We start from the raw sequence: 23,249 nt of genomic DNA on the forward strand, positions 1-23,249 counted from the left end.
GGACCCCGGGTTCCTGGTGTACAAGCGCCGGGCAGTGGGATCCCGGCGGGGGGGCGGGAGGCGGCCATGACGTTACGGCTCTGCACACACGCACAGCGCGCTGTACCGCTCCTCCACCGAGGGGCTGTCAGGTTTGCAGCCCGTGGTGGCAGCAGCTGCCGCCACCGCAGACCTGGAGCAGCGGGGACGCCCCTCCCGCTCGGCCCGGGCGGCTCCGCAACCGGCTGGGCGGGGCGCGCCGGGGCGCTTCTCTCCACCATTGGCTGGAGGTGCCGCGGAGTTCGCTGGATTGTTCTCTGATTGGTTCTCTCATCGTGGGGCGGGGCGGGGATCCCTCTCGCGGGAACCGGGTGCAGCGCGGGATATTCCTTCCGCGGCGGCGGGACGTGCTGAGCCGGGCCAAGCTGAGCCGGGCCGAGCTGAGCCGAGCCGAGCTGAGCCGGGCCGGGGATGGCGCTGCGGGGCGGCGGTGGCGGAGACCCCGAGGCAGCGCGGCGGGGCCGGCGGGCGGGCGGGCCCCGGGAGCCGGCGGCGGGGCCTGACGGCACGGCGTCGGGCAGGGACGATGGCCCCGCACTGTCCGCTCTCAACCGCCTGGAACGATCGCAGCGCACGGACCGGCTGGACGCGCTGTTCGGCTTCGAGCGGCCGGCGGAGCCCGGCGAGCGGACGGGCTGGCTCATCAACATGCACCCGGTACGGACCGGCCCGGGTGGGGGACGAGCAGCCAACCATCGGGGCACGGGAGAGTAGCTCAGGGAGGCCCCGGTAGGGAGATCCTATGGAGGGACCCTGGTAGGGCCCGGGGGGGTCTCACGGAGGGATCCTGCTGAGTCCGTGGTGTCCGTGGGCAGACGGAGGTGCTGGACGAGGACCGGCGGTCGGTGAGCGCTGTGGATTACTACTTCATCCAGGAGGACGGGAGCCGCTTCAAGGTGGGTCCCTGGGGGGGCTGGATGAGGTGCAGGGTCCCACAAAGGGGGCCTGCTGCTGTGACCCACCTGCTCTCTCCTAGGTGGCCCTGCCCTACAAGCCCTACTTCTACATCGCCACTCACAAGGTGAGAAGGGGACCCTGGGAGGGCTGAGGTCCCCAGGGAAGGGCACAGCAGGTCCCTGGGGACCTCAGGGCCTCCTGGGCATCCTGCTTTGGAACCGCCTTCTCCCAAGGGACAGAGCTGCGCTGCTCAGCCCCAGGGTCTCTTGGCAGGGCTGCGAGCGAGAAGTGTCCTCATTCCTCTCCAAGAAGTTCCAAGGGAAGATTGCAAAGCTGGAAACTGTCCCTAAAGAAGACTTAGACCTGGTCTGTATTCTTCTGCCCTCTGTGCTCTTGAGTAGCATATATTTTTTTGGAGCTTGCACAATGCTAGTGAATTAGGAAGCGAGTGAGTAGTGAAGGGAAACAGCGTGCTTGGCTTCAGTCTCCCAGTGCTGCTTGTGGTGCTTAGCAGCAGCAGGTTAGTTATGGCTAATTGCTTATCGGTAGGAAGTACATCCTCTCCTTGAGCACATCAGCTGATTCGCAGCATGTTCAAAATGTTTAACGGCAGGAATTAAAGAATGATTGGAGGAGGAGAGGGTACCGCAGGAGGGGGTGCTGCTCATCCTTGACCTGCTCTTCCTCCTCTTTCCCGGGTGAATCCTGCTCATGGTCCTGCCTGCATGGGCAGCAGGGCTGGCCGGGCCCTTGCTGTGCAGCTCTTATGCTCTTCCCTGATGTGCCCACCAAAGTCTCTTCTTAGTGCTTGACTCTCCCGCCCGTTGGCATGTTGGTCTTGGCCAATTTTTCCACCTTCCTCAGTCTAGTCTGCCTTCCCCTCCCACTCTTATGGTGTCCATCGCTCACTGCTCATCCCCCCTGAGCTGGCGTTGTCTTGCTGCTTTGCAGCCAAACCACTTGGTGGGCCTGAAGAGGAACTACATCAAGCTGTCCTTCAACACGGTGGAGGACTTGGTGAAGGTGCGGAAGGAGATCTCTCCCGCTGTGAGGAAAAACAAAGAGCGAGACCAGGCGAGCGATGTCTACACGTCCATGCTGTCGAGGTGGGAGCTCTCCTCAGGGCAGCCAATTGGTCCCTTGTGTTAATTATTAGGGTCCCTTGATTATTTCTTAACTGTCCTCAGAGAGGTGCTGCCCTGCCTGGGATGTGACCCCAGCTATTCCTCTCTGCCACCCGTCTCCGAGGTGGTTCTTTCAGCTCAGTGCTGCACATCAAGAGGCCCCAGAGCCTTAGGGATGCGCTGTGCTGTGGTGGTACCTCTGTCTGCTGGTCAGATAGAGTCCCTGTCCCCCGAGAAAGGATGCTGAGGTGCTGTGCAACCTTACTTCTAGCTGTGGCTAAAGGGGAAAAAAGCCCAACAAGTGTTTTCTATTGGAATAAAAAAACAGGTACTTGTTTACAGGATTGGAAGCAGGCAGAAAAAAAATAAGAAACTTTGTTTTTAAAGTCAACCAGAATATACACGTTAAAAATTCAGTCCTCTCTTTGGTTTCCTGACCCAGAAGTCTGATTTCAGCTGAAATTTGAGGAAGAATCAAGCCAGATGAGTGCTCCCTGCTCACCTGGAAGGCATACCATCCCTGTTCAGAGTGCTTCCCAGGTTGCCCTCATTATGTTTAGACTCATTACCATATGTACGAATCCAATGGTGTAAGAACCTTCATTACGCAGGCACGTGTGTGTTTTGTCTGTGTGTGCCGCTGAGCAGACCCAGCTCAGAGCATCAGAAGAGATGAACCTCCAGGCAGCGGAAGGACCGTGCGCGCTGTCTGTCCCAGCGAGGAGCGTTTCTCCTCCTCCTGCTGCCGGGCGTCACCGGTGCTGCGGGGCCGTCCCTCGCGGCCGAGCAGCAGCCGTGCGCTCCGGTAAGGCGGCTGCTTCGCTGTGTGCCTTGCAGTGCTCTGAGCGGGCGCAGCCTGAGCATGGACGAGGAAGGGGCCTCCAGAAAGGTTGCCAGCCAGATGGACAACATCGTGGATATGCGGGAGTACGACGTTCCCTACCATGTTCGCGTCTCCATTGACCTGAAGATCCACGTGGTGAGTAACGAGCGGGGAAGCTGGGAGAGCTGCTCTTTCCTGCTGCCCTGCTCCTCAAGTGCAGGCGGGGCAGAAACGTTTTTCCTGCAGGACCTTTGCAAAGGTGTCAGTGACTGTGGGTTCATGTGCAAAGCTTAGTCCCACACTGCTGGGCCTTCTCCTTAGTTAAGGACATGCAGAAAAGTTAAATGATTGATATACAGCCGCAGTTTGAGCCTTTCTTCTGGGCGGCATTTAATTGGCGCAGCTCTGTCCCCAGCAGCTGAACAGAAGGGGTGCAGGAAGCTGGCCCCCCGTGAGGCACTGCCCACCCCCTCTCTCCACAGGCCCACTGGTACAACGTGCGATACCGGGGCAGCACCTACCCCCCCGAAATCACCCGCCGAGATGACCTGGTGGAGCGACCGGTGAGCGTCTGCCCGGGGCAGGGCTTGTGTGTCCGCCCCGAGGAGCTGGTTTCTGATGCACTGTTGGTGTCACACTGGTGCTCAAGGGAAAAGCTTTTTGCTGGGCTTGGGTAGTGATTTTTGAGCTGATAAAGCAGTAAAATTATTACCGGGGAGGATCTGGTTTGCTTGCTGGGGTGGCACTGGCCTCAACAGGAATCCCTCTTTAACTTCAAATCAGCTTTAGAATATTTTCTAATGGATTTGGTCCTGCTCAGGATCCTGTCGTTCTCGCCTTTGACATTGAAACTACCAAACTCCCTTTGAAGTTTCCCGATGCTGAGACAGACCAGATCATGATGATCTCCTACATGATTGACGGGCAGGTAAGGGACACCCGAGTGGTTTTCTGCACGCTCTGGCAGCGGAGCTGGGGGGCAGAGCGGCGCTTCACCTCGCGCCGGGTTGCCTTGCTTTGGGCTGCTCGGTGTGGACTTGGCTGTGGAAATGAACCTGAAGTCTGAGTGATGCAGGAAGCAATCGGACAACACCTTCAGACACACGGTGTGAATTTTGGGGTTGTTCTACATAGGGGTAGGAGTTGGACTTGATGATCCTTGTGGGTGCCTTCCAACTCAGGGCGTTCTGTGATATGTGTTTTTGTGGTACCCAGCTCAGGTTGCCAATGCTCCTCTGAGAGAGCAGAAGTAACCTGGAGAGCACAGGGACAACTCTGCTGTCCCATATTGTCTCCCCATGGCCTCCTTAACCGATGGCCAGTGGTGGTTCAGCAGATGACTCCCAAAGAGTGTTCCCGCTTGACAGAAGCTCTGGCTTTCAAGAGGAGAACATCCTGTTGTTTGGACAGCATTTTGGGGTTGCCAGCAAGCCAAGTCCTCCTAACTGCCTTTTTGTTGCCTCCCTAGGGCTACCTGATCACAAACAGGGAGATCGTCTCTGAGGATATTGAAGACTTTGAGTTTACTCCCAAGCCGGAGTATGAGGGTCCATTTTGTGTTTTTAATGAACCAGATGAAGTAAGTCACTTCTGCCCAGCAGACTTTTTAACCTGCCTGGGGCTCTTCTTGGCCAAACAGATAATCACTTGGTAGGCTGCCTCTCTGGGGAACATGGTGGGCCTGGCAGGACTGGTCACGCTTTGATTGCTTGGTAATGAGGGTCAGAGACATGAGGTTTGGGCTAGATGTGGAGGAGAGGGGAAGGGTGGAGTAAACGCGTGGTATCCACCACCTCGCTGTAGAGGAGATGAAACTACTTTATATATGTATCTTTTCTACTCTTTCTTCTAGGCTCATTTAATCCAGAGGTGGTTTGAACATGTCCAGGAAACCAAACCCACTGTCATTGTCACGTACAACGGAGACTTCTTTGACTGGTAAAATCAGGAATTAAAATTAATCTGGCAAGATTAATGTCACCTGAGCTGTGGGGCAGCATCAGGTACCAGCCTCATCATCCTTGTGGTGATGCTGTGTGGTCCATGCCAAGCTGCCAGCCTGAGCACCTCACCAAACCCTGTGGTCATTGGCAAGGAAGTATGAGCTTCTGTAGAGTCCCATCTGCTTGGCTGAGCTGCTTTAAACCCTGGTCCATGTGCCAGTGTGGGTGTATGGAGGAGCCCAGCCTTGGGAGAGCAAGGAGAGGGTCAAAAGAGACCTGGAGGACACCGGGAGAGGGGCTCAGGCAAACCTTGGGGAGGCAAAGGGGAGCGACCATGTGCTTCCACCTTCTGGTGCAGGGTGGAAGCAAGAAGCTTTGTCCCTTGGGTCATGCTGCAATTCCATCTTGCATGAAGTTTTCCCCATGGCCAGATATCATGGATAAATGGCAAGAAAAATTCTTTGGGTGGCTCGTGACAAAGCAGTTGTGAAAGCATTGTTGGAGATGAAGGGAAATGGCTGTTTGTGCTGGTTTTGGCTGGGGTAGAGATAATTTTCTTCATAGCAGTGAGTATGGGGCTGTGTTTTGGCTTTGTGCTGGAAGCAGTGTTGATAGCACAGGGTGTTCAGTGACTGCTGAGCAGAGCTCACACAGCGCCAAGGCCCTTCCTGCTCCTCACTCCCACCCACCAGTGAGTGGGCTGGGGGTGCACAAGGAGCTGGGAGGGGACAAGGCTGGGACGGGTGACCCCAACTGACCCAAGGGATGTTCCAGACTGTAGGATGTCACACTCGTGTATGAAACTGGGTGAAAAAGGAGAAAATGGGGGACATTCAGAGTTATGGTGTTTGTCTTCCCAAGTAACCATTAAGCATGACAGAACCTGGCTTTCCTGGAGATGGCAAAACACCTGCCTGCTCATGGGACGTGGTGGTTGAATCCCTTGTTTGCTTTGCTTCCACACACAGCTTTTGCTTGTTAGACTGTCTTTATCTCCAGCCATGAGTTCTCTGATTGTCTCCCTCGTCCCGCTGCGGGACGTGTGGGGCCCAGCTGCCGCCCAGGGTTAAACCACCACATGCTTCTGTTCCTTCTCTTCGTGTTACCTCTATTCCCAGGCCCTTTGTGGAAGCAAGAGCAGCAGCTCATGGAATTAATATGTATCAGGAAATTGGGTTTCAGAAGGACAGCCAAGGAGAGTACAAAGCAACCCAGTGCATCCATATGGACTGTCTAAGGTACCAAATGCTGCCCCGCTACCCTATAACTGCGTCTTTATCTCTTGAATTTATACAAAATACCTACAGTTGTATTTGGATACTGTCCTGCTTCTGTCTGTTGGAAGCTTTCCTGAGTCGCGCCTCCCTAGGCTGGAAGCGCAGCCCGTTTCTCTGACCGTGCTGCTCCCCCGGCATCCACGGACCGCGGAGGCTGCCAGGCCTTGCCCTGAAGGGCCGTCGGGGCTGCCGCTCGCCCTCACAGTGACGCCCTGGGGCGTTCGAGCTCTGACCTGGGGGAGCAGAGAGAGGGTGGGAGACGATCAGGCCATTGGGAGGGACCATATCCTAACCTGACAGCCTCCCGGCACAGCCGGAAGAGGAAAGGACATGTTGTATGTGCACGGGAGAGAAGCTGGGGGTTATATCCGGGTTTCCTCCGCTGGAGCAGCGTCTGGGCTGGGGAGAGTGGCTGGCTGTCCTGCCCTGGTGGTGTCTCCTCCAGTGGTTAAGTGCGTATCTTAAAGCCCCTGAGGGAGCTGGAAGGTGGTAATTCTGAGCAGTGATGATGGTATGATACCGGGTTTGCCCTGGCTGGGATTGAAGTGCCTTGGTAGAGATGCAGGATGCCTGAAGCTGGGCAGCCTCTTACTCCACTGCGCTTGGATGCTCGGCTGTCCTGGGTGCGAGTTCCCCTTTGCGATCCAGGTCCTGTTTGCAAACCTGAGCGCCTTTTTGAAGGGCAGGGCTGGCTTCTCCACCCAAACTGCTGTTTTTGTGGTTCTGCCCAGGTGGGTGAAGAGAGACAGTTACCTCCCTGTGGGAAGTCACAACCTGAAAGCAGCGGCTAAAGCGAAACTGGGTTACGACCCAGTGGAGCTGGACCCTGAAGAGATGTGCCGGATGGCTACGGAGGAGCCTCAGGTATTCCCTCCCTGCACTGTGTCTCCTCCGAGCACTTGGGAAAAAAGCCTAGAGTAGCTGCAATATGATGCAATCCTTAAGTTCAAGTGTTATAAAATGGTTTTGCTTAATACCATAGTTTTTGAGGAAGTAACTCAATTTGTTTCTGCAAATTGCCAATGCCATAGAAGCACTTGAGATTGTGGGGAGAAGGAACAGGATTTCTTTGAAGTGGTTTTAGCACTGGCAGTGCACTGTGTATTTTCTGTATTTATTTACATCAATGTGAGAGGGCAGGCACCACCTGAATCAGAAACACCACAGAGTCATGACTTGCTGGAGGGATGAGAAACAGGCTTATTGCTCCAAGCATTTCTTCTCTTTCGAAGCTGACGTGTTGCTGTGTAATTAGAGCTAGAGCAGGATGTCCTCAGAAGCAAACAGATAGTTCTTTACATCCTAAGACATGGACAAATACACTTTCCCTTTCTTCTCGCTGATACAAGTGTGTCCGGCAGGAAGCAATGAAAAATTGTTGCAATTGAGCTACTCTATCACATGTGATTTGGATTAATTTGCCTCTCACCCTTCCCTGACAGACCCTGGCCACCTATTCAGTGTCCGACGCAGTTGCTACCTATTACATGTATATGAAGTACGTGCATCCTTTCATTTTCGCCTTGTGCACCATCATTCCCATGGAGCCTGACGAGGTGGGTGCGCTCCTGAAGCGGTGATTTCTTCGCCAGGTGAGCAGCGCGTCTCCCGTGCTGCGGGACGCTCTGGCCACACACCTGAGTTCCACTGCCTGGGCACTTCCCCATTCGTACCAAGGAGAGAGGCTGGATTTGGAGGCTACTCCTCTGTCTCCACAGCCCTGGGGTGTTTTGAGAGAGGTGCCTGAGAACAAGGGACCTGTGGGCTGGCAGCACAGGGGCTGCTCCGTGCTCAGCCAAGTTTACTTGCAGTTGTGGTCATGTAAAGCTGGGTCTCCCGATGGCTGCTGTCAGCTGAAGAGAGGAGGGTTAGGAAGCTGTGTGAAGCATGTAGGAAATGTCAGTCTGTCCCCATTTGTTTTATCTTACAAAGGTGTTTGACAGTAGAGTGGTGTCAGGAGATGGTGGCAGCAGAGTCTGGAGGTCTTTGTGCCATCCATAGCCTGCTCTCCTCCTGGCCAATACAAAGGAGTCGGTTCCTCACCTGTTCCCACCATCCTTGCCATGGGCTGCAGCACTGCCCACTGCGCCGTCACCTGTGTGTCACCCGCTGAAGATGTCCAGGTCGCTGATGTGGCTGTAAGGCCAGTCTGGTCCCACCAGCGCTGGTACAGCACTTCTTGCTGAATCACAGGATGGTTGGGGGTTGGGTTGGGGTTGGAAGGGACCTTCAAAGGTCATCTAGTCCAACCCCCCTTGCCACGAGCAGGGACATCTTCACCCAGATGAGGTTGGTCAAAGTTGCATCCAGCCTGCCCATGAACTTTTCCAGAAATGGGGCATCCACAGCTTCTCTGGGCAGCCTGTTCCAGTGTCACCACCCTCATAGTAAATCATTTCTTCCTTATATCTAATCTAAATCTACTCTTTTTGAGTTTAAAACCAGCTTTGATGTCTCTCATGCAGGTGTTAAGAAAAGGATCTGGGACGCTCTGTGAGGCACTGCTGATGGTTCAGGCCTATCACGCCAACATCATCTTCCCCAACAAGCAGGAGCAGGAATTCAATAAACTTACAGAAGATGGCCACGTGCTGGACTCGGAGACGTACGTGGGAGGCCACGTGGAAGCGCTGGAATCTGGGGTTTTCCGCAGCGACATCCCCTGCCGCTTCAAAATGGTAAGGGAGCGCGCAGCTGCTCCGTCCTCGTGAGCGTGGTGGGGGGAATGGCCGTCCTCCGTGTCACCCTCTCCTGTGTGTCCCTGCTGGGCTTGGGCTGTCCCTGGCATGTGTCAGGAGACCTGGAGCACCCGAGCTGCGTGGGAAGGGACGGGAGGAGGCCGAGCGGCCGCCTGCGCTTCACTGGGAGAACAAGTGTCCCTGGTACTGCAGGTGACGCAGGGCACAGCCGGACCTGCTGACAGCGAGGGAGACCGGCCAAGTGCGGGTTTGGGGTTGATTTTGAGCCAGTGGTTCTTGGAAGATATGTCTCTGTCCCTGGGGGTCCTGTCCTCCCTCTGTCCTTCCCATACCCAAACTAAGCTTCTTCAGAACCCTTCCTGGGCTTTTTTCCCCTATTCCTGGTCCCCGCTGCTGTCTCTATGGCCTGCCCCTTGCCCTGTACACCTGCGTTGTGCTCATGGACTCTTAAGTTTTCAGAGGCGGGTTCACTCTCTGCCGTGCTATGCGTCACACTTAGTGTGGGATGTTTTGGTGGATATTGTCTAGTGAATGATCATGGGGAGCATGCGCTGGGTGTATAAAAGGATTGGGAGTAAGTGTGAATCTTTGGACCCTTGCAGCAGCCAAGAGGTGCTGTACTACCAAACACAAAGGCAACCAGCTGCCCTCGTCTGTTCCCTTTGTTGCTTTTATTTCCCCGAGCTGGTGGCAGTGGCCTAGACCCTGCCCGTGCCTCAAGGGCCGCGCTTGGAGCTCCCGGGTCAGGCAGGGACACGGGCAGTGGGGCGGGAGCCGGCAGCCGGGACAGCTGCCTGTGGCGTCAGTGCTGTCCCACGCCCCCGCAGAATCCTGCGGCCTTCGACTTTCTGGTGCAGCACGTGGAGAAGACGCTGCGGCACGCCATCGAGGAGGAGGAGGGTTTGCCGCTGGATCAAGTCACCAACTTCCAGGAGGTACGTTGCCCACAGCACAGCTGGGCTTGGCAGGGCGGGCTGAGCTGCCAGGCTGGGGCTGCAGCTTTAAATTGCCCCTCCGGGTTTATTTTATGCTCTGTGGAGAGAGACCAAGAAGCCCATCTATGGGCACCTGCAGGGCAGGTGGTGTTAAGGGATGTTGCAAGCAGCCACCGCCTCCAGCAGCCCAGCCCCCAGCCCAGAGTCTCTGCCCCGGCTGCGGGACGCGGTTCCTGCTTTCCCCTTTGCGGGTTCAACCAGGAGCAAAGCTCAGAGTGCTGGGAAGGGATTTAGTGAGAAGGCAAACTCCTCAGATACCCCGAATACTCATGTTCCTCTTGTTCTCTGCTTATCAAAGTGCAGGTCGCCCCTCTCCAGAGGCGAGTCTGGAGTTTCTCAGAGGGCATCATCTCAGTTACTGACTGGGGACTTCTGGTCCTTGCTGTTGTCTCCATTAACCTATTTGCACTGAAAAGGTCCTCAATTGAATAACCTTTAGGAAGTAGCTCCTCTCACCTTCTACGTACCCCTACAGATAATGCCTACCTTGGACATCCAAAACAAACCGCAAAGTACTGGTGGCTGAGGAGTCCCCGATGCTGCTCCTTTGGTCCTTTAAATTCTTCCCCAGTCAGTGGCAGATGTTCCTGTGCAGGAGTACATGGCCAAACTCACAAGTATTTGACTCATTAACTCCTTCCTGTCTGAGTTTCGCATCTTTTTGTCTTGACACAGGTTTGTGATGAAATCAAGGTCAAACTGAATTCCCTGAAGGATGTTCCAAACAGAATTGAGTGTCCCCTTATCTACCATCTAGACGTGGGGGCCATGTACCCCAACATCATTCTGACCAACAGGTTGCAGGTGTGTAACACCAACCTGGCCTCTCCTAGTTTATCTTTCAGATGACCTTGGTGGTCCCTCTGGTTGGATCCCCTGAACAGCAAGGGCTGAGGTTTCAGCTCAGGGCAGGGCGATCAGATAAGGCTGGCTGTGAAATTCAGTCCAGCACGGGCTGTGGTCCATCCTGGGCTGGCCCAGATGTTCCTGGGATGCTCCTTTGGACTCCCCTTTCCTTTGGATTTTTTCTTACTCCTTTATTGACAGAAACAAGTCTCAGTGTATCTCCTGGCGATGGATGTTCCTAAACATTGTCTTTTGAGGACACTGAATCCCAGTCTTCAAAACCAAATCAAAACCAAACCTAGTAAAGCTTCAGATATTTTATATTTATACAGATAGATATATATATATATATATATGTTGGGATCCTCTGGGATCTGTATAGATTGGCTGCAAACACAAACCTGTAATTCTAAATGAATGCACGTACATTCTGACATTAGTTTATCAGAAGAGTTGAGAATGGTTGGTATCCTAGGAAGCCTGCTTTATGGCAAGTTACATGATCATGATTAATTACTTAAGGGCAAAGATGAGCTCTGGAAATTGAGGGGTTTTTAATTAACTGAATCATTGCAGGGTTGGTTGTTAAAATCATACCAACCTAATTATTAAGCCAAGACTCTTCCCCCAAAACAGCTATTGTTTCTGTGGGTTGTGTGTTCCTGGAAGGCTCCAGAAGGGAGAACTCACTGAGCACCATCTCCGATGGTCACACCTGTGCTGTTGTGCCACCCAGCACCGGCTCTGGCCCGAGCCGCAGAGCTGTCCCCTCTAACCCCTCGTGTCTCTGTCGTGTCCAGCCCTCAGCCATGGTGGACGAGGCCACGTGCGCCGCCTGCGACTTCAACAAGCCGGGCACCAACTGCCAGCGCCGGATGACTTGGCAGTGGAGGGGAGAGTTCAGTAAGTGCAGTGAGGACCGTGCTGTCCAACCCACAGAGATGGAAACACTCCCGCTTCTCCCCCAGACACTGACGGCCGTTCTCCGCAGTGCCCGCCAGCCGCAGCGAGTATCACCGCATCCAGCAGCAGCTGGAGTCGGAGAAGTTCCCTCCGCTGTCCCCCGAGGGAGCACCCCGAGCCTTCCACGAGCTCTCCAGGGAAGAACAGGCCAAGTATGAGAAAAAGCGGCTGGCAGGTAAAAAAAAGTCATGATCTGGAGAAGTGTTTTGCAACGTAGACTGTGAGCGGAACGCACCATTAATTACCTCTCTTTGGCTGAGGGGTTAGTTCAGGCTGGGTCTGGTCTCAGACCAGGCTTTGGCAGACCCTCCTCAGGATCCCAACATCTCCTGTGTGCTTCCCAACGAGGGGCCGGGCACTGGTGCCACTGTCAGTGCTTGTCCTTTTGTCTGTTGAGAGCCATGGATTTGAACTGAAACATGAATGGCTCCATTTTTTGGAAGGCTGCTAATTAAAGCCTGTTAATGAATGAGAAGCATCATGTTATCCTGGAGTGATGCAGTTCAGAAGAACCATCCAGCTGTCTGGGCACAGAGCCTGGTTTTGTGGATGGGCCATACATGCATCACAAAGAGTTTATTTCCCCCACCTGCCCCCGTACCTCCATAACAAGGTGCTGCTTTCTCTGTGCTGGTTCCTTCCTTCCCTTTGCAGCTGGACTGTCTCCCCACTCACCCATGCCTGATGCTTAGATGTCTCCCTGTCCATACTGTGCCCATCCCTCTGTCCATGGCACGGCACCCGTCCCTGTGAAGCTCTCTCTGCTTCCTCCCTCGACTAGATTACTGCCGCAAGGCGTACAAGAAGATCCACGTCACCAAGGTGGAGGAGCGAGTCACCACCATCTGCCAGCGAGAGAACTCTTTCTACGTGGACACAGTGCGAGCTTTCAGGGACCGCCGCTACGAGTTCAAGGGGCTGCACAAGGTACCCAGCTCAAATTCTAGTTTAAGTTGTCTTGCCAAGGCTCAGGTCTTCTCATCTCTCTGAGAACCTAAGCCCTGATGTATTGCACTATTCAGCCGTTGTGTTTGGGAAGGATGTGGTGGAGCTCCTGACAGCTGTAGCTTCTCACTGCCAAATTGTCAACAGCTGCTGCCACAGCATTTGCTGCTGCTGTAGTGATGTCGGAAACAAACCTGCATCTCCATTTCTCACTGGATTTAGTAAATCCTCATCTGTTCTGTTCTGATATATCTGGTCTGGCCGGGTTCCATCTGGGATGTTCTTCCTACATGGAGAAAAGACACAAGCTGAGGAGCAAGGTCGAGACCTTGGGTAAAGGAACGGTCGCTTGCAGGAGAACATTCTAGTTCTCTGCTGCCTGAGGTTCATGCTAGAGGACACCAGGGCACGTTATTCTTGGAGTGTGTTGAAGGCAATGACAAAGCCCTGGGATTCTACCTCTGGCAGAGTTAATTAACGAGCTGTTTGCTTTCCTGCTACTCCCAGCTGCCTGTTCTGCCGTGAACCACAGAACTGACCGAGAAGCTTTTTCTACACAGGCAGTTCTGCAGTTTAGCCAGATGCCGTGGATGGCCGCAGGCAGTGTTCGGTTGCTGCCTGCGCACACACGGTGCAGCACAGCTGGTGTGGGCAGCAGCGCTGCCGGCACAGTTTGAATTCTGATCATCACCATCAGAGTGATGGCTGGTGCTGCTGGTCCCTCCTACCATGTGGCAAAGCACCTCTGGCCAACTCCTCCTGTGCTGCAAAAGAATAGGAATATTTAGCTCATGCTATTGATCTTTGGCAAAGATACTGTTCTGGAGTTGTAATCCTGTACTGGGACTGTGAGAGAACCAGCTGGATGCCAGCAGCAGTGATGCGGGGGATCATCCTGACTCTGCCTGTGGCTTGCAGGTGTGGAAGAAGAAGTTATCTGCAGCGGTGGAGACAGGAGATGCCTCTGAAGTGAAGCGCTGTAAGAACATGGAAATCCTGTATGACTCCCTGCAGCTGGCCCACAAGTGCATCCTCAACTCTTTCTATGGCTACGTCATGCGGAAAGGGTGAGTCTCCCCTGCGGGCAGTGCTGCGGTCCTCCAGAGAGGACCCTTGGAAACTGGGATTGTCCTAGGGAGCCTGTCACTTGCTTCACCTGCCCCTGAAGCACCAGGTTGGCGGTGGCTGCTGCCTGTAACAGTCTCCTCTTGCTTCTACCAATGACTTCTTATCCTGGAGACTCCTGCCAGACACCCAGTGTTGGGCACAAGTGACAGGAATCTTTTCTGCTAGTGACTGGTTTCCAGCTTTTGCGAAGCATCATAACTAGGGCAAGGAGAACAATCTGCCAAGGGCCAGTGTTGATGTGTTTCTCGCTGTTCTTCCTCTGGAGGTCCTCCTGTCCTTTCCATAGCTGGGCTTGGGAGGGAGCACTTCATGCTCTTCACTTTGAGTCCTCTGCTCACAGAGCTCGCTGGTACTCCATGGAGATGGCTGGCATCGTCTGCTTCACGGGAGCAAATATCATCACCCAGGCCAGGGAACTGATCGAACAGATTGGGTGAGTATGTGCTGAGCTGGGAAAGAAAGGTCATCTGCATCTGGGACAGATGTGGGAGCATGTTAAACACCTGAGCTTTCAGCAGTTACTGTTGAACATTCGGGGGGTTTGCTTTGCAGAAGAGACCAGAGAGTGCATGCAACAGGCTGCCTGTGCCTTTATGGGGGACACAGAGCTGATCCTCACCTGTCATCCACTCTTGTCCTGACAGTGACCTTCCTTCCTTCCTTCCTTAGGAGACCTCTGGAACTGGATACCGATGGGATTTGGTGTGTCCTCCCCAACAGCTTCCCGGAGAACTTTGTCATCAAGTCAACCAATGCCAAGAAGCCAAAGGTGACAATCTCCTACCCCGGTGCCATGCTCAACATCCTGGTGAAGGTGAGTCTTGCACCCTCCCAGGCCAGCTCTGCGGTCTGGGCGAAGGAGGAGGGCTGCCCAGGGAGGACATTCAGCGAGCGGGACATGGGGGCTGATGGCCCAGAGAGCACCTGAGAAGAGGGAGAGGCTCCAATGTCCCCGCAGCAGAGGGTGCTGGTCGTTGGCCAGGGTTGATGGGTGCTCACCTGTGTAGGCTGGGAGTCCAGACTAGAGAAAGGTCCAATCCCACCTCCTGCTTGCTGCAGATTCTGTAAGACAAAAGAATATAATTTTAGGGTCCAAAGCATTTTCCTTTTCAACAGGCAGCTCAGATGTTTTGACTTCTGAGTGGTAAATTGTGCTGTAGCTTTCAGAGGAGCGCTCAGTGATGCCTTTGGGCAGGGTGTGCCTGAGGGCACCTCCTGCTGTAAGCAGCCCAGCTGCTGAGTGAAGCTGTTCTCCTGGGCCGTGCCCGTAGGAAGGCTTCACCAATGACCAGTACCAGGAGCTGCAGGACCCAGCCTCTCTCACCTATGTCACACGCTCGGAGAACAGCATCTTTTTTGAGGTGGATGGACCATACCTGGCCATGATCCTCCCAGCTTCCAAGGAGGAGGGCAAAAAGCTGAAGAAAAGGTGAGATTTCCAAGCTTGCAATATTATCCCTTCCCCTGGGTAACAGATTGAAGGTCTCCTTCCCTTCGTGCATGTGAGGCCCGTTGTTCCTTGCTCCTGGAGCTGGCAGCACGCTAGATTCACTGGCTTTAAGTTGCACATTCCTTACACCAGATTGTCTTTGAATCCAGCTATGCACTTGCCTCCAGTGCCATACTATGGCAATAAATGTTAGAAGATAACAGCAAAACAACATTTCTTCAACTTGGTGACCAGACATGATCTCCTTGTTTGGCCCTGAGGTGTGTGGGAGAACTTCAGCTTTCCCTATGAGGATTTCTAATACTGCTTATATTCAACCTAATCTGTTCAGACTTGCCTTCCCATCTCTCAGGAGTTCACAGACCTCCAGTAATCCTAGATGTTTCCCCTTCCTTCTCCATATGGAGAAAGAAACATGTCCTGCCATTACTGTCACTTTACAGGACAGTTGTACTCAAACTTCACTGATTTCTCTGCAGCCTCCCAAACAGGAACATGAGCTAGAGCAGTAGCAACCACTAGCTAGAGGGGTGCCCGCAGACCTGGGTCTGGCTCCAAGAAGTGTTGTCGCTGCCCTTTCTCACTCTGTCTGTACAGCCCTGTGCCTCTTTGTGCTTAATGCCCCATGGGGCGAGCTCCAACACCCACCGTCTCCTGTCAGTGCCTTTCTGCAAGCAGCGAGTCCCTGCCACAGGAGTCGAGGCGATGCCAAGCACTGAACAGGCTCCACTCATAGGACTTTTATCTTGGGGCCTCTTGGTTTCTTGTCATTTGGGGATGTTAGCGAGTGCACTCATATCTTGGTCACTCTCCAACCAAAACAACCTGGAGCTGGCGGGCAGGCGCCATCGTTGGCAGTGAAAGAGAAGGCTGTGGTCATGTGGGAGAAGTGCTGGCCAAGTGACATAGGTTTGAGTATCCCCACTCATAGCTGATGTTCCCATAAGGCTTTATTGAGATACACAAATAATTGGCAGGGATGTGTAATGCAAAAAAAATGCAAGAGAAAAGGAGAGGGGGAGGACATTTTCTGTAGTCATGCCATGGCTACATCCAGTTTCCTCCGAACCCCTTTGCCAGCATCTGAGCTGATGACATTTACTTCTCTCTAATCCTCTTCCCAATATCTTACTCCATTTCCCCACCTGGGCTCTCACCTCCCACCCTTTACTTGTGTGCAATTAAGACGATTCTCCCAATCAGTGTGGATGAGCTGGGCACGAGCTGACGTGCTTTCGCAGACGAAGTTTAAACGGTCGGTTGAGCAGCTGTAGATGTTCTGAGATCATCCTCGTGCCATGCACTGTGTCTCTGTTGAATGCACTGGATGGTGGCGTGGGGAGAAGTGCCCTGGCAGGAGGGACACCAACGGGATCCTGGAGGACATGTCCCTTGGCACAGGCCACGTCGTGCCCATGCCGTGTCTCCTAGGTACGCGGTGTTCAACGAGGACGGGTCTCTGGCCGAGCTGAAGGGATTTGAGGTGAAGCGCCGGGGAGAGCTGCAGCTGGTGAAGATATTCCAGTCTTCGGTATTTGAAGCCTTTCTGAAAGGCAGCACCCTGGAGGAGGTCTACGCTTCTGTGGCCAAAGTGGCCGATTACTGGCTGGATGTGCTCTACAGCAAGGTGGGCACAGCTCATCATGTCCGTGTGCCCGAGGTGGAGCCAGAGAAGTGTCAGAGCTGGCCGGGCAGTGTGGGGAGGATGGACTTTGCTTGCACAGAGTAGATGGTCTGCTCTGCATCCGATGGTCACTTCCGTCTTATTTCTGCTGCTTTGGTTCTCTGGGGCTGCCGTTTAGTGTCTTTAGTGCAAGGGCTCCTCGTTCAGCTGTAACTGCATGAGTGGTGTCTTGCAGCCATCTCCTTCATGGAGCTGGCCTGGTGCCCTCATCCCCCAAGGACACTGGCTAAAGCATTTGCTGAGGAAGAGATCCACAGAGCCGCTTGCTCTGTGAGGAGCACAGAGACATCAGCTTATACAATAACAGGAGAAAACTGCAAGAAACTGGGTGGTGAGAGGGTCAGAGAGCCTGGCTGTGTCGTTCCATTTTGCAGTGCCCTTGTTGGTGACCCCAGCTCCTTTGTGTGTACAACACAGGCCAGCCATGGCATAAAGCGGTGCGAGCCTCAAACCCACACCCTCTCTTTTCACTAGGTCACGTTGGCAGCTGAAACGGAGCAATTCCCAGGCTCCCGTGAAGAGCCACACCAACGGGGTGTAGGCGCTGCGGGTATCTGACAGCAGCAAGGTTTGATCATTAGGTTCTTGCTATTATTGCTTTGGGTTTTTTGCTTCCTTCCAGGCTGCCAACATGCCTGATTCAGAGCTGTTTGAGCTGATCTCGGAGAACCGGTCCATGTCGCGCAAGTTGGAGGACTACGGGGAGCAGAAGTCCACTTCCATCAGCACTGCCAAGCGCCTGGCAGAGTTTCTAGGGGACCAGATGGTGAAGGATGCAGGGCTGAGCTGCCGGTTCATCATATCCAAGAAACCAGAGGGGTCTCCGGTCACCGAGAGGTAACCCCGTCTTGAGGGGCCAGGGCTTTTGGGAGTATGAGGGCAACCAAGAGGAGAAGGGCAGGGTAGCAGGAGGGGAGTGAGCTGGTGTGATGTGGCCAAGCGGTCACCTGTGTGCTGGCTCAAAACAGGAGCAGGACTAGCGATAGGCAAAACCGCACAACCACTGCTTGAGCTGGGAGAGGGGATCATGTGTTGCTGAGACCGTGCTCCAGGAGGGTAAGAGCTTCCCTGCCATCCCCAGGGCCATCCCCCTCGCCATCTTCCAAGCCGAGCCCAGTGTGCGCAAACACTACCTTCGAAAATGGCTGAAGAGCCCCTCTCTACAGGACTTCAACATCCGCGCGGTGAGTGGGGCATCCCGGCGGGTGATCCCAGCTCCGGGACAAGGGCTCGGCCCTTTGGAGGTGCGACCTGGGCAGCAGCTGCTTGCAGTAGCAAAGCGGGGTGCTCGGTGGAGGACCCAGGGAGATGCTTGATCCTGAGTGGGCGCCTGCTCAGCTTTCCTTACGACCCACTGCTCTGACCTCTTCACAGATCCTGGACTGGGACTACTACATTGAGAGACTGGGCAGCACCATCCAGAAAATCATCACCATTCCCGCAGCCCTGCAGCAGGTATGCGATGGTGGGAAGGGTGGGCAAAGAGCTTCAATGGGGGGACTTGGTGTGATTTGGAGATGCTCTCCAGGTAAAGAACCCAGTGCCGCGGGTCCGGCACCCAGACTGGCTCCACAAGAAACTCCTTGAGAAGAATGATGTGTACAAACAGAAAAAAATCAATGAGCTCTTCACTTCAGAAGGCAAGAGACAGGTAAAGAGGGTGATGGAAGGGTGCTGGCTATGCTGCTGGGACTCATCTGCAACCCACATCCTCCTGCTGTCCTTGCTCCCTCAGGTCCTCGCCAACCAGCCCCCAGAGGGCACACCCAGCTCACACATTGGTGACATAGAGGACTTTGGGGCTGCCAAAACCCCTCAGCCACCAGTTCCCATCACAAATAAGCGGAAGCGAGTCCCTGCAGCAGAGGAAAGCCAACAGATGTCCCAGTACCTGGAGCTATCCCAATCCTGGCGAGAGATCCTGGGTCCACCTCCGCCCTTGGGCACCACCAAGGTGGGTGAAGCAGACTGGACAAGAGATGACCTGGAGCTTGTCCACCCAAGCAGCTTGGGTGCTGCCAGGAGGAAGCTGTGGGTCTCCTGAAACCCTCTGCACAGCCATGGCTCGGGGCTACGAGGAGAAATATAACCAGGAGATGGAGAAATATAATCACTGATGGAAGAAAGGGAAAATGGGGCAGGAACATGATGTGGGTCTGGGAGGTGGAGGGCTGGGCTTAATGGTGTGGTGTTGTGGCGTTGGGAGGCTTGTGCTGTTTTCTGGCTCCACTCACACGTGCTGCCACCCGACTCAGGAAGAGCGGCTGGTCTGGCTGCGCTACCACCAGAAGAAGTGGGAGCTGCAGGCTCGGCAGCGGCGGGAGCGGCAGAAGCGGCGGCGTCTGGAGGACGGTGGAGCGGCAGCCGGTGGAGGAGTGGTCCGTGATGCCCTCTCCAAAGGGCTGAGCAGCTACCTGCGCAGGACAGCGCGCAGCATCCTGGACTTGCCCTGGCAGATCGTGCAGGTAGCAGGGAGTGGACCTGCCATGGGGGGCAGCCCGGGGCACAGGCATCACATTGACACTGCCTGTGCTCCAATGGTGAAGCTCAGGGAATGCTCGCCCCAGCAGCACTCTGGTGTTAACCCTGGGGAGGCCAGTGGGGCTGCAAAGCCTCAGGTTCACACACATCTGTATGGAAACAGAATCCCACATGGTCATTCTTGGTGGTGAATCTGTTGCATGTTGATCTGCCAGTGGGTCAGCTCCAGCTCAGCCCGTGGGCAGCTCTGTGCAGTAGTCACGGAACCACAGAAACACCGGTTGAGGCTGGAGGCAGCTTTGGGGTCCACCTGGTCCAACCCCTGCTCAAGCAGGGCCTCTCAGAGCCTGTGACTGTGACTGTGTCCAGTCGAGTGCTGAGCATCCCCAAGAACAGAGATTCCATAACCTCCCTGGCAACCTGTGCCAGGGCTCGGTCACCCTCAGAGGGAAAAAGTGTTTCCTGATGTTCAGAGGGACCCTCCTGTGTGCAGTTTGTGCCCGTGGCCTCTGGTCCTGCCACTGGGCACCTCTGGGAAGAGCCGGGCTCTGTCCTCTGCACTTCCCTTCAGATACTTGTATACACTGATGAGATCCTCCTGACCTCTGCTCCAGGCTGGACAGTCCCAGCTCTCCCAGCCTCTCCTCTTGTGAAAGATGCTCCAGTCCCTTCTTAATCCTTGTGGGCTTTCACTGGACGCCCTCCAGTATGTTTACGTCTCTCCTGTACTGGGAAGCACAGCACTGGGCATAGTGTGGGCACAGGGTTCCAGTGATGCCTGAAAGCAGCCAACATACAAGTGCAGAGGTGGGGTGGTGCCGTCCAGTCATTTTCACAAACCCCTGCCACGTGCGGCCATCTGAGCCCCTTGTCACCCACTTCATGTCCCAGAAAGGCCCGCAGAGCTGCAGGCAGCCCTTGTGCAAGCACGAGCTCCAGGTGGGGCGCCTGGTCCAGGACATATGGGTGACTTCACTGGCATTGAGAGCCAGCTTGTGTTGGTTGTCCAGCCTCAGCCAGGCAGTTTTCTTCATGGTGCCCTGGGACAGTAGCAGGACTTGGGGACTCCAGCGCTGGGAGTGACAACTCTTGAAGTCTCCTGCTCTCCTTGTGGCCACCAACTGGCCATATAGATCTCTGCAGCTTAGCAGGGAGATCCAACATGTTACCAGTGCTTATGTCTAATGCTAACTTTGTCCCGCAGATCGCCGAGACCAGCCAGCCCGGGCTGTTCAGGCTGTGGGCAGTGATTGGGAGCGACCTGCACTGCATCAGGCTGAGCATCCCCCGGGTCTTCTATGTCAACCAGCGCATCCCGAAGCCGGAGGAGGGAGCAGCCTACAGGAAGGTGAGGACCTGCCCCTTCTGGAAGGGGAAGCGGCCACTTGTGTTGAGATAAGGCATTTCACTTTCGCTGCAAGCAGATATTACAAGCATCTGCCTTGCAGGGCCTCACTCTGCCATTCCATGGATATACCTCATCCCTCTGCTAATCCCAGCCTGCCCAGAAAGTGGGTTCTCTGTTATGGGAATTTGTAACGTGCATGAGCACAAACCAGTGATCTCCTTAGCAGAGAGGGGCACCAGGAGCTGGCTGGCTCAGGGCCCAGCTCCCGGCAGCCAGGCCACGGGGTGCGATGAGCCCCGCTGACCGTGTCCCTGGCCTCGGCAGGTCAACAGGATCCTGCCCCGCTCCAACTTGGTTTACAACCTGTATGAATACTCAGTCCCTGAAGACATGTACCAAGAGCACATCAATGAAATCAACGCGGACCTCTCTGCTCCAGACATCGAGGGAGTGTATGAGACGCAGGTAACTCCTCCAGGTGCTCGTTTTTAGGGGTTGCTGAGTGGTAGGTCGTTAATCTGAGTGCCAGTGGCACAGGAGGACACCTGGCACTTAAAAATTCAGCAGCTTGGTGCAACAGCAACAATCAAAGACCCCGCATAGCAGAGTGCTAGGGAATGTACCCATGTTCCTGTGGGCAGAGTGTCAGCACGGGGTTTAAGGCATGTTGGGAAAAGGGAGTTGGGTTTATTTGGAGTCAGGAAACTTCAGGGAAATAAGACATTTAAGTTTCTTCGAAACCAAAGCAGAACCAGCTTGCTGGTGTTTGTACCAGAAAAAATAAGGGATATTTAGAGTAAAGATGGGGGAAAACCCAACACATATGAAGGTGTACACAGGTCTGGGTGCCCTGCCCTCTAAAACGAGGTAATAAAGGCTGTTATAAAAGATTAATAACATACAACTTGAAAGTTTGGGAAGAGCAAGCACAACCTAAATGAAGTTCAGTACAAAGCAATCAAGCCAAAATTAAATTTACCAATGTTTTTAGTGCTGAAAGCCTGAAAATGAAGATGGGAAACTGGGATACCCACTTCTATTGGACACTGGTTTGTTCAGCAGCTCAGAACCAGGTGACCCGAATTTAATCAAGAAGACATTGCAGTGTCAGGAGTTGACCTAGATGGAAGTGGCAGAGTAGTTTGCACCATTGTAAGAGTGCAGCTATATGTCAAAGAAAGTATAAAGGCAAGAGAGTTTGCTACTAAAATAAAACTTAGAATTATTATGGATCAAAAGTCTTTGCCTAAGTAGGACAAGCTTGATGTGAGCAAGGGTGCCATTAGCTACAAGTGGTTTGTGAGATGCAAGAGGTTACAAAGGCAAAAAGAGCATCATAAAGTTGGGAGAGTTCAGCTACTGAAGTTATTGGTACAGCCTGGAAAGTGTTACAGTGGGGCATGACAAAAGAAACTGGTTTTAGTCACCTTGGATGTCTGCTTTTAGAAAATCTGGATAAAGATCCCTCAAGACAAGGCACAACTCTTAGCGTAGTAAGCAGTGCCTAAAACTTATTTCAAATCACTCTGCCAAAGGGACTAGCGTGTACACAAATTCAACGTATCTGTAGAAGATCTTCCGGTAGCAAACCTGAGTCCTCTCCACTACCATAGTGTTATTGTAATAAGTGGGACTAGGTAAAAGCAAGAAACAGCTAGCTAAGAGGAAATTAAACTTAGCAACTGAGGTACAACAAGGGGCATGAAGATGTTTCAAAGACCTAAAGGAAGTGAGATGATCAAGGAGTTGCATCATGTGTCATGCAAGGGGAGGCTGAGTGAGCTGGAGAAGCGGCTCTGGGGACCCTCGATGGAGGAGTGAAGGAGAGGAGCCGGGCGCTTCCCGGGGGGCCCAGGGAGAGAACGGGAGGCAGCGGGCACAAACTGGGGAAATTCTGTGTAAACATCAGAGGAAACTTCTCCTGTCAGGGTGGTTGAGTGGATTACCCAGAGGTTTGTGGAGTTTGTGTCCTTGGAGATGCAGAGAAACCCACCTGGACACGGTCCCGGGCAAGGAAAGATCTGTCTTGGTCTTTAAACACCTGCAGTGCAGTTCTGAGCATGGTCACCAAAAATGTATTGGGACTAACACAGGAGAATGACAACGAGGATGCAAGGGAGGCAACGGCTTCCTTGCAGGAATGGGACTCGGGGACACAGGAATGCTTCGGCTTGCTAAAGAGATCTGAAAACGTGATGCACTAGGGGTCTGTGAAATCAAAACTGACACGAAGGAGGTGTGGTTAGCCGAGGAATGTTTATTGCTTCTCAGTGTTTTGGGAGTAAGTCCCACAGCAAGTCTGGAGTAGTCTTATGCAGTGGTGGAGCTTACAGCTGTAAGGTTAATAAAACAGGGGAAATCAGTGATGGATCTTCCACTGTGCCATTATCTGCTGGTTCAGATCAAGCCTTTGTCTCGAGGGAGTGCCAGAGCTGCAAGATTGCCCAGATATCCCTCCATGCGTCCTCCAAAGTACCTGCTGCTGCCCTTGATGGTGGGATCTGAGGCCAGATAGGAACACATGTGACTTAGGAATTACAATACCTGTTCTGTATCTCCAGCACCATCAAGGGTGATAATACAAACTCATGCTGGAGATATTTCGGG

The 23,249-nt window shown here is 53.8% G+C and overlaps 1 protein-coding gene across 2 annotated transcripts in view; it reads left to right on the forward strand.

Moving 5' to 3' along the window:
* Positions 1 to 297: 297 nt before the first annotated feature.
* POLE (DNA polymerase epsilon, catalytic subunit) overlaps positions 298 to 23,249 on the forward strand; it is a 29,928-nt gene continuing 6,976 nt past the window's right edge. Inside the window, exons 1-32 of one of the 2 annotated variants that reach the window (XM_082065986.1) lie at positions 298 to 696; positions 855 to 935; positions 1,016 to 1,060; positions 1,210 to 1,302; positions 1,888 to 2,042; positions 2,898 to 3,039; positions 3,366 to 3,446; positions 3,704 to 3,811; positions 4,352 to 4,462; positions 4,736 to 4,821; positions 5,945 to 6,064; positions 6,835 to 6,967; positions 7,546 to 7,659; positions 8,569 to 8,781; positions 9,630 to 9,737; positions 10,473 to 10,601; positions 11,444 to 11,546; positions 11,635 to 11,781; positions 12,388 to 12,533; positions 13,470 to 13,618; positions 14,020 to 14,112; positions 14,349 to 14,493; positions 14,951 to 15,108; positions 16,561 to 16,756; positions 17,436 to 17,650; positions 17,895 to 17,997; positions 18,188 to 18,268; positions 18,342 to 18,464; positions 18,549 to 18,767; positions 19,069 to 19,278; positions 20,499 to 20,642; positions 20,967 to 21,107. In XM_082065986.1, the coding sequence (XP_081922112.1) occupies positions 451 to 696; positions 855 to 935; positions 1,016 to 1,060; positions 1,210 to 1,302; positions 1,888 to 2,042; positions 2,898 to 3,039; positions 3,366 to 3,446; positions 3,704 to 3,811; positions 4,352 to 4,462; positions 4,736 to 4,821; positions 5,945 to 6,064; positions 6,835 to 6,967; positions 7,546 to 7,659; positions 8,569 to 8,781; positions 9,630 to 9,737; positions 10,473 to 10,601; positions 11,444 to 11,546; positions 11,635 to 11,781; positions 12,388 to 12,533; positions 13,470 to 13,618; positions 14,020 to 14,112; positions 14,349 to 14,493; positions 14,951 to 15,108; positions 16,561 to 16,756; positions 17,436 to 17,650; positions 17,895 to 17,997; positions 18,188 to 18,268; positions 18,342 to 18,464; positions 18,549 to 18,767; positions 19,069 to 19,278; positions 20,499 to 20,642; positions 20,967 to 21,107 (4,338 nt within the window). In that variant the 5' untranslated portion in view covers positions 298 to 450. The remainder of the gene's footprint in view (positions 697 to 854; positions 936 to 1,015; positions 1,061 to 1,209; positions 1,303 to 1,887; positions 2,043 to 2,897; positions 3,040 to 3,365; positions 3,447 to 3,703; positions 3,812 to 4,351; positions 4,463 to 4,735; positions 4,822 to 5,944; positions 6,065 to 6,834; positions 6,968 to 7,545; positions 7,660 to 8,568; positions 8,782 to 9,629; positions 9,738 to 10,472; positions 10,602 to 11,443; positions 11,547 to 11,634; positions 11,782 to 12,387; positions 12,534 to 13,469; positions 13,619 to 14,019; positions 14,113 to 14,348; positions 14,494 to 14,950; positions 15,109 to 16,560; positions 16,757 to 17,435; positions 17,651 to 17,894; positions 17,998 to 18,187; positions 18,269 to 18,341; positions 18,465 to 18,548; positions 18,768 to 19,068; positions 19,279 to 20,498; positions 20,643 to 20,966; positions 21,108 to 23,249) is intronic. The other variant, XM_082065987.1, reaches the window with a different exon arrangement.

Source organism: Streptopelia decaocto (genome assembly GCF_964273445.1).
Source record: "Streptopelia decaocto genome assembly, chromosome: 15".
Classification (NCBI taxonomy): domain Eukaryota; kingdom Metazoa; phylum Chordata; class Aves; order Columbiformes; family Columbidae; genus Streptopelia; species Streptopelia decaocto.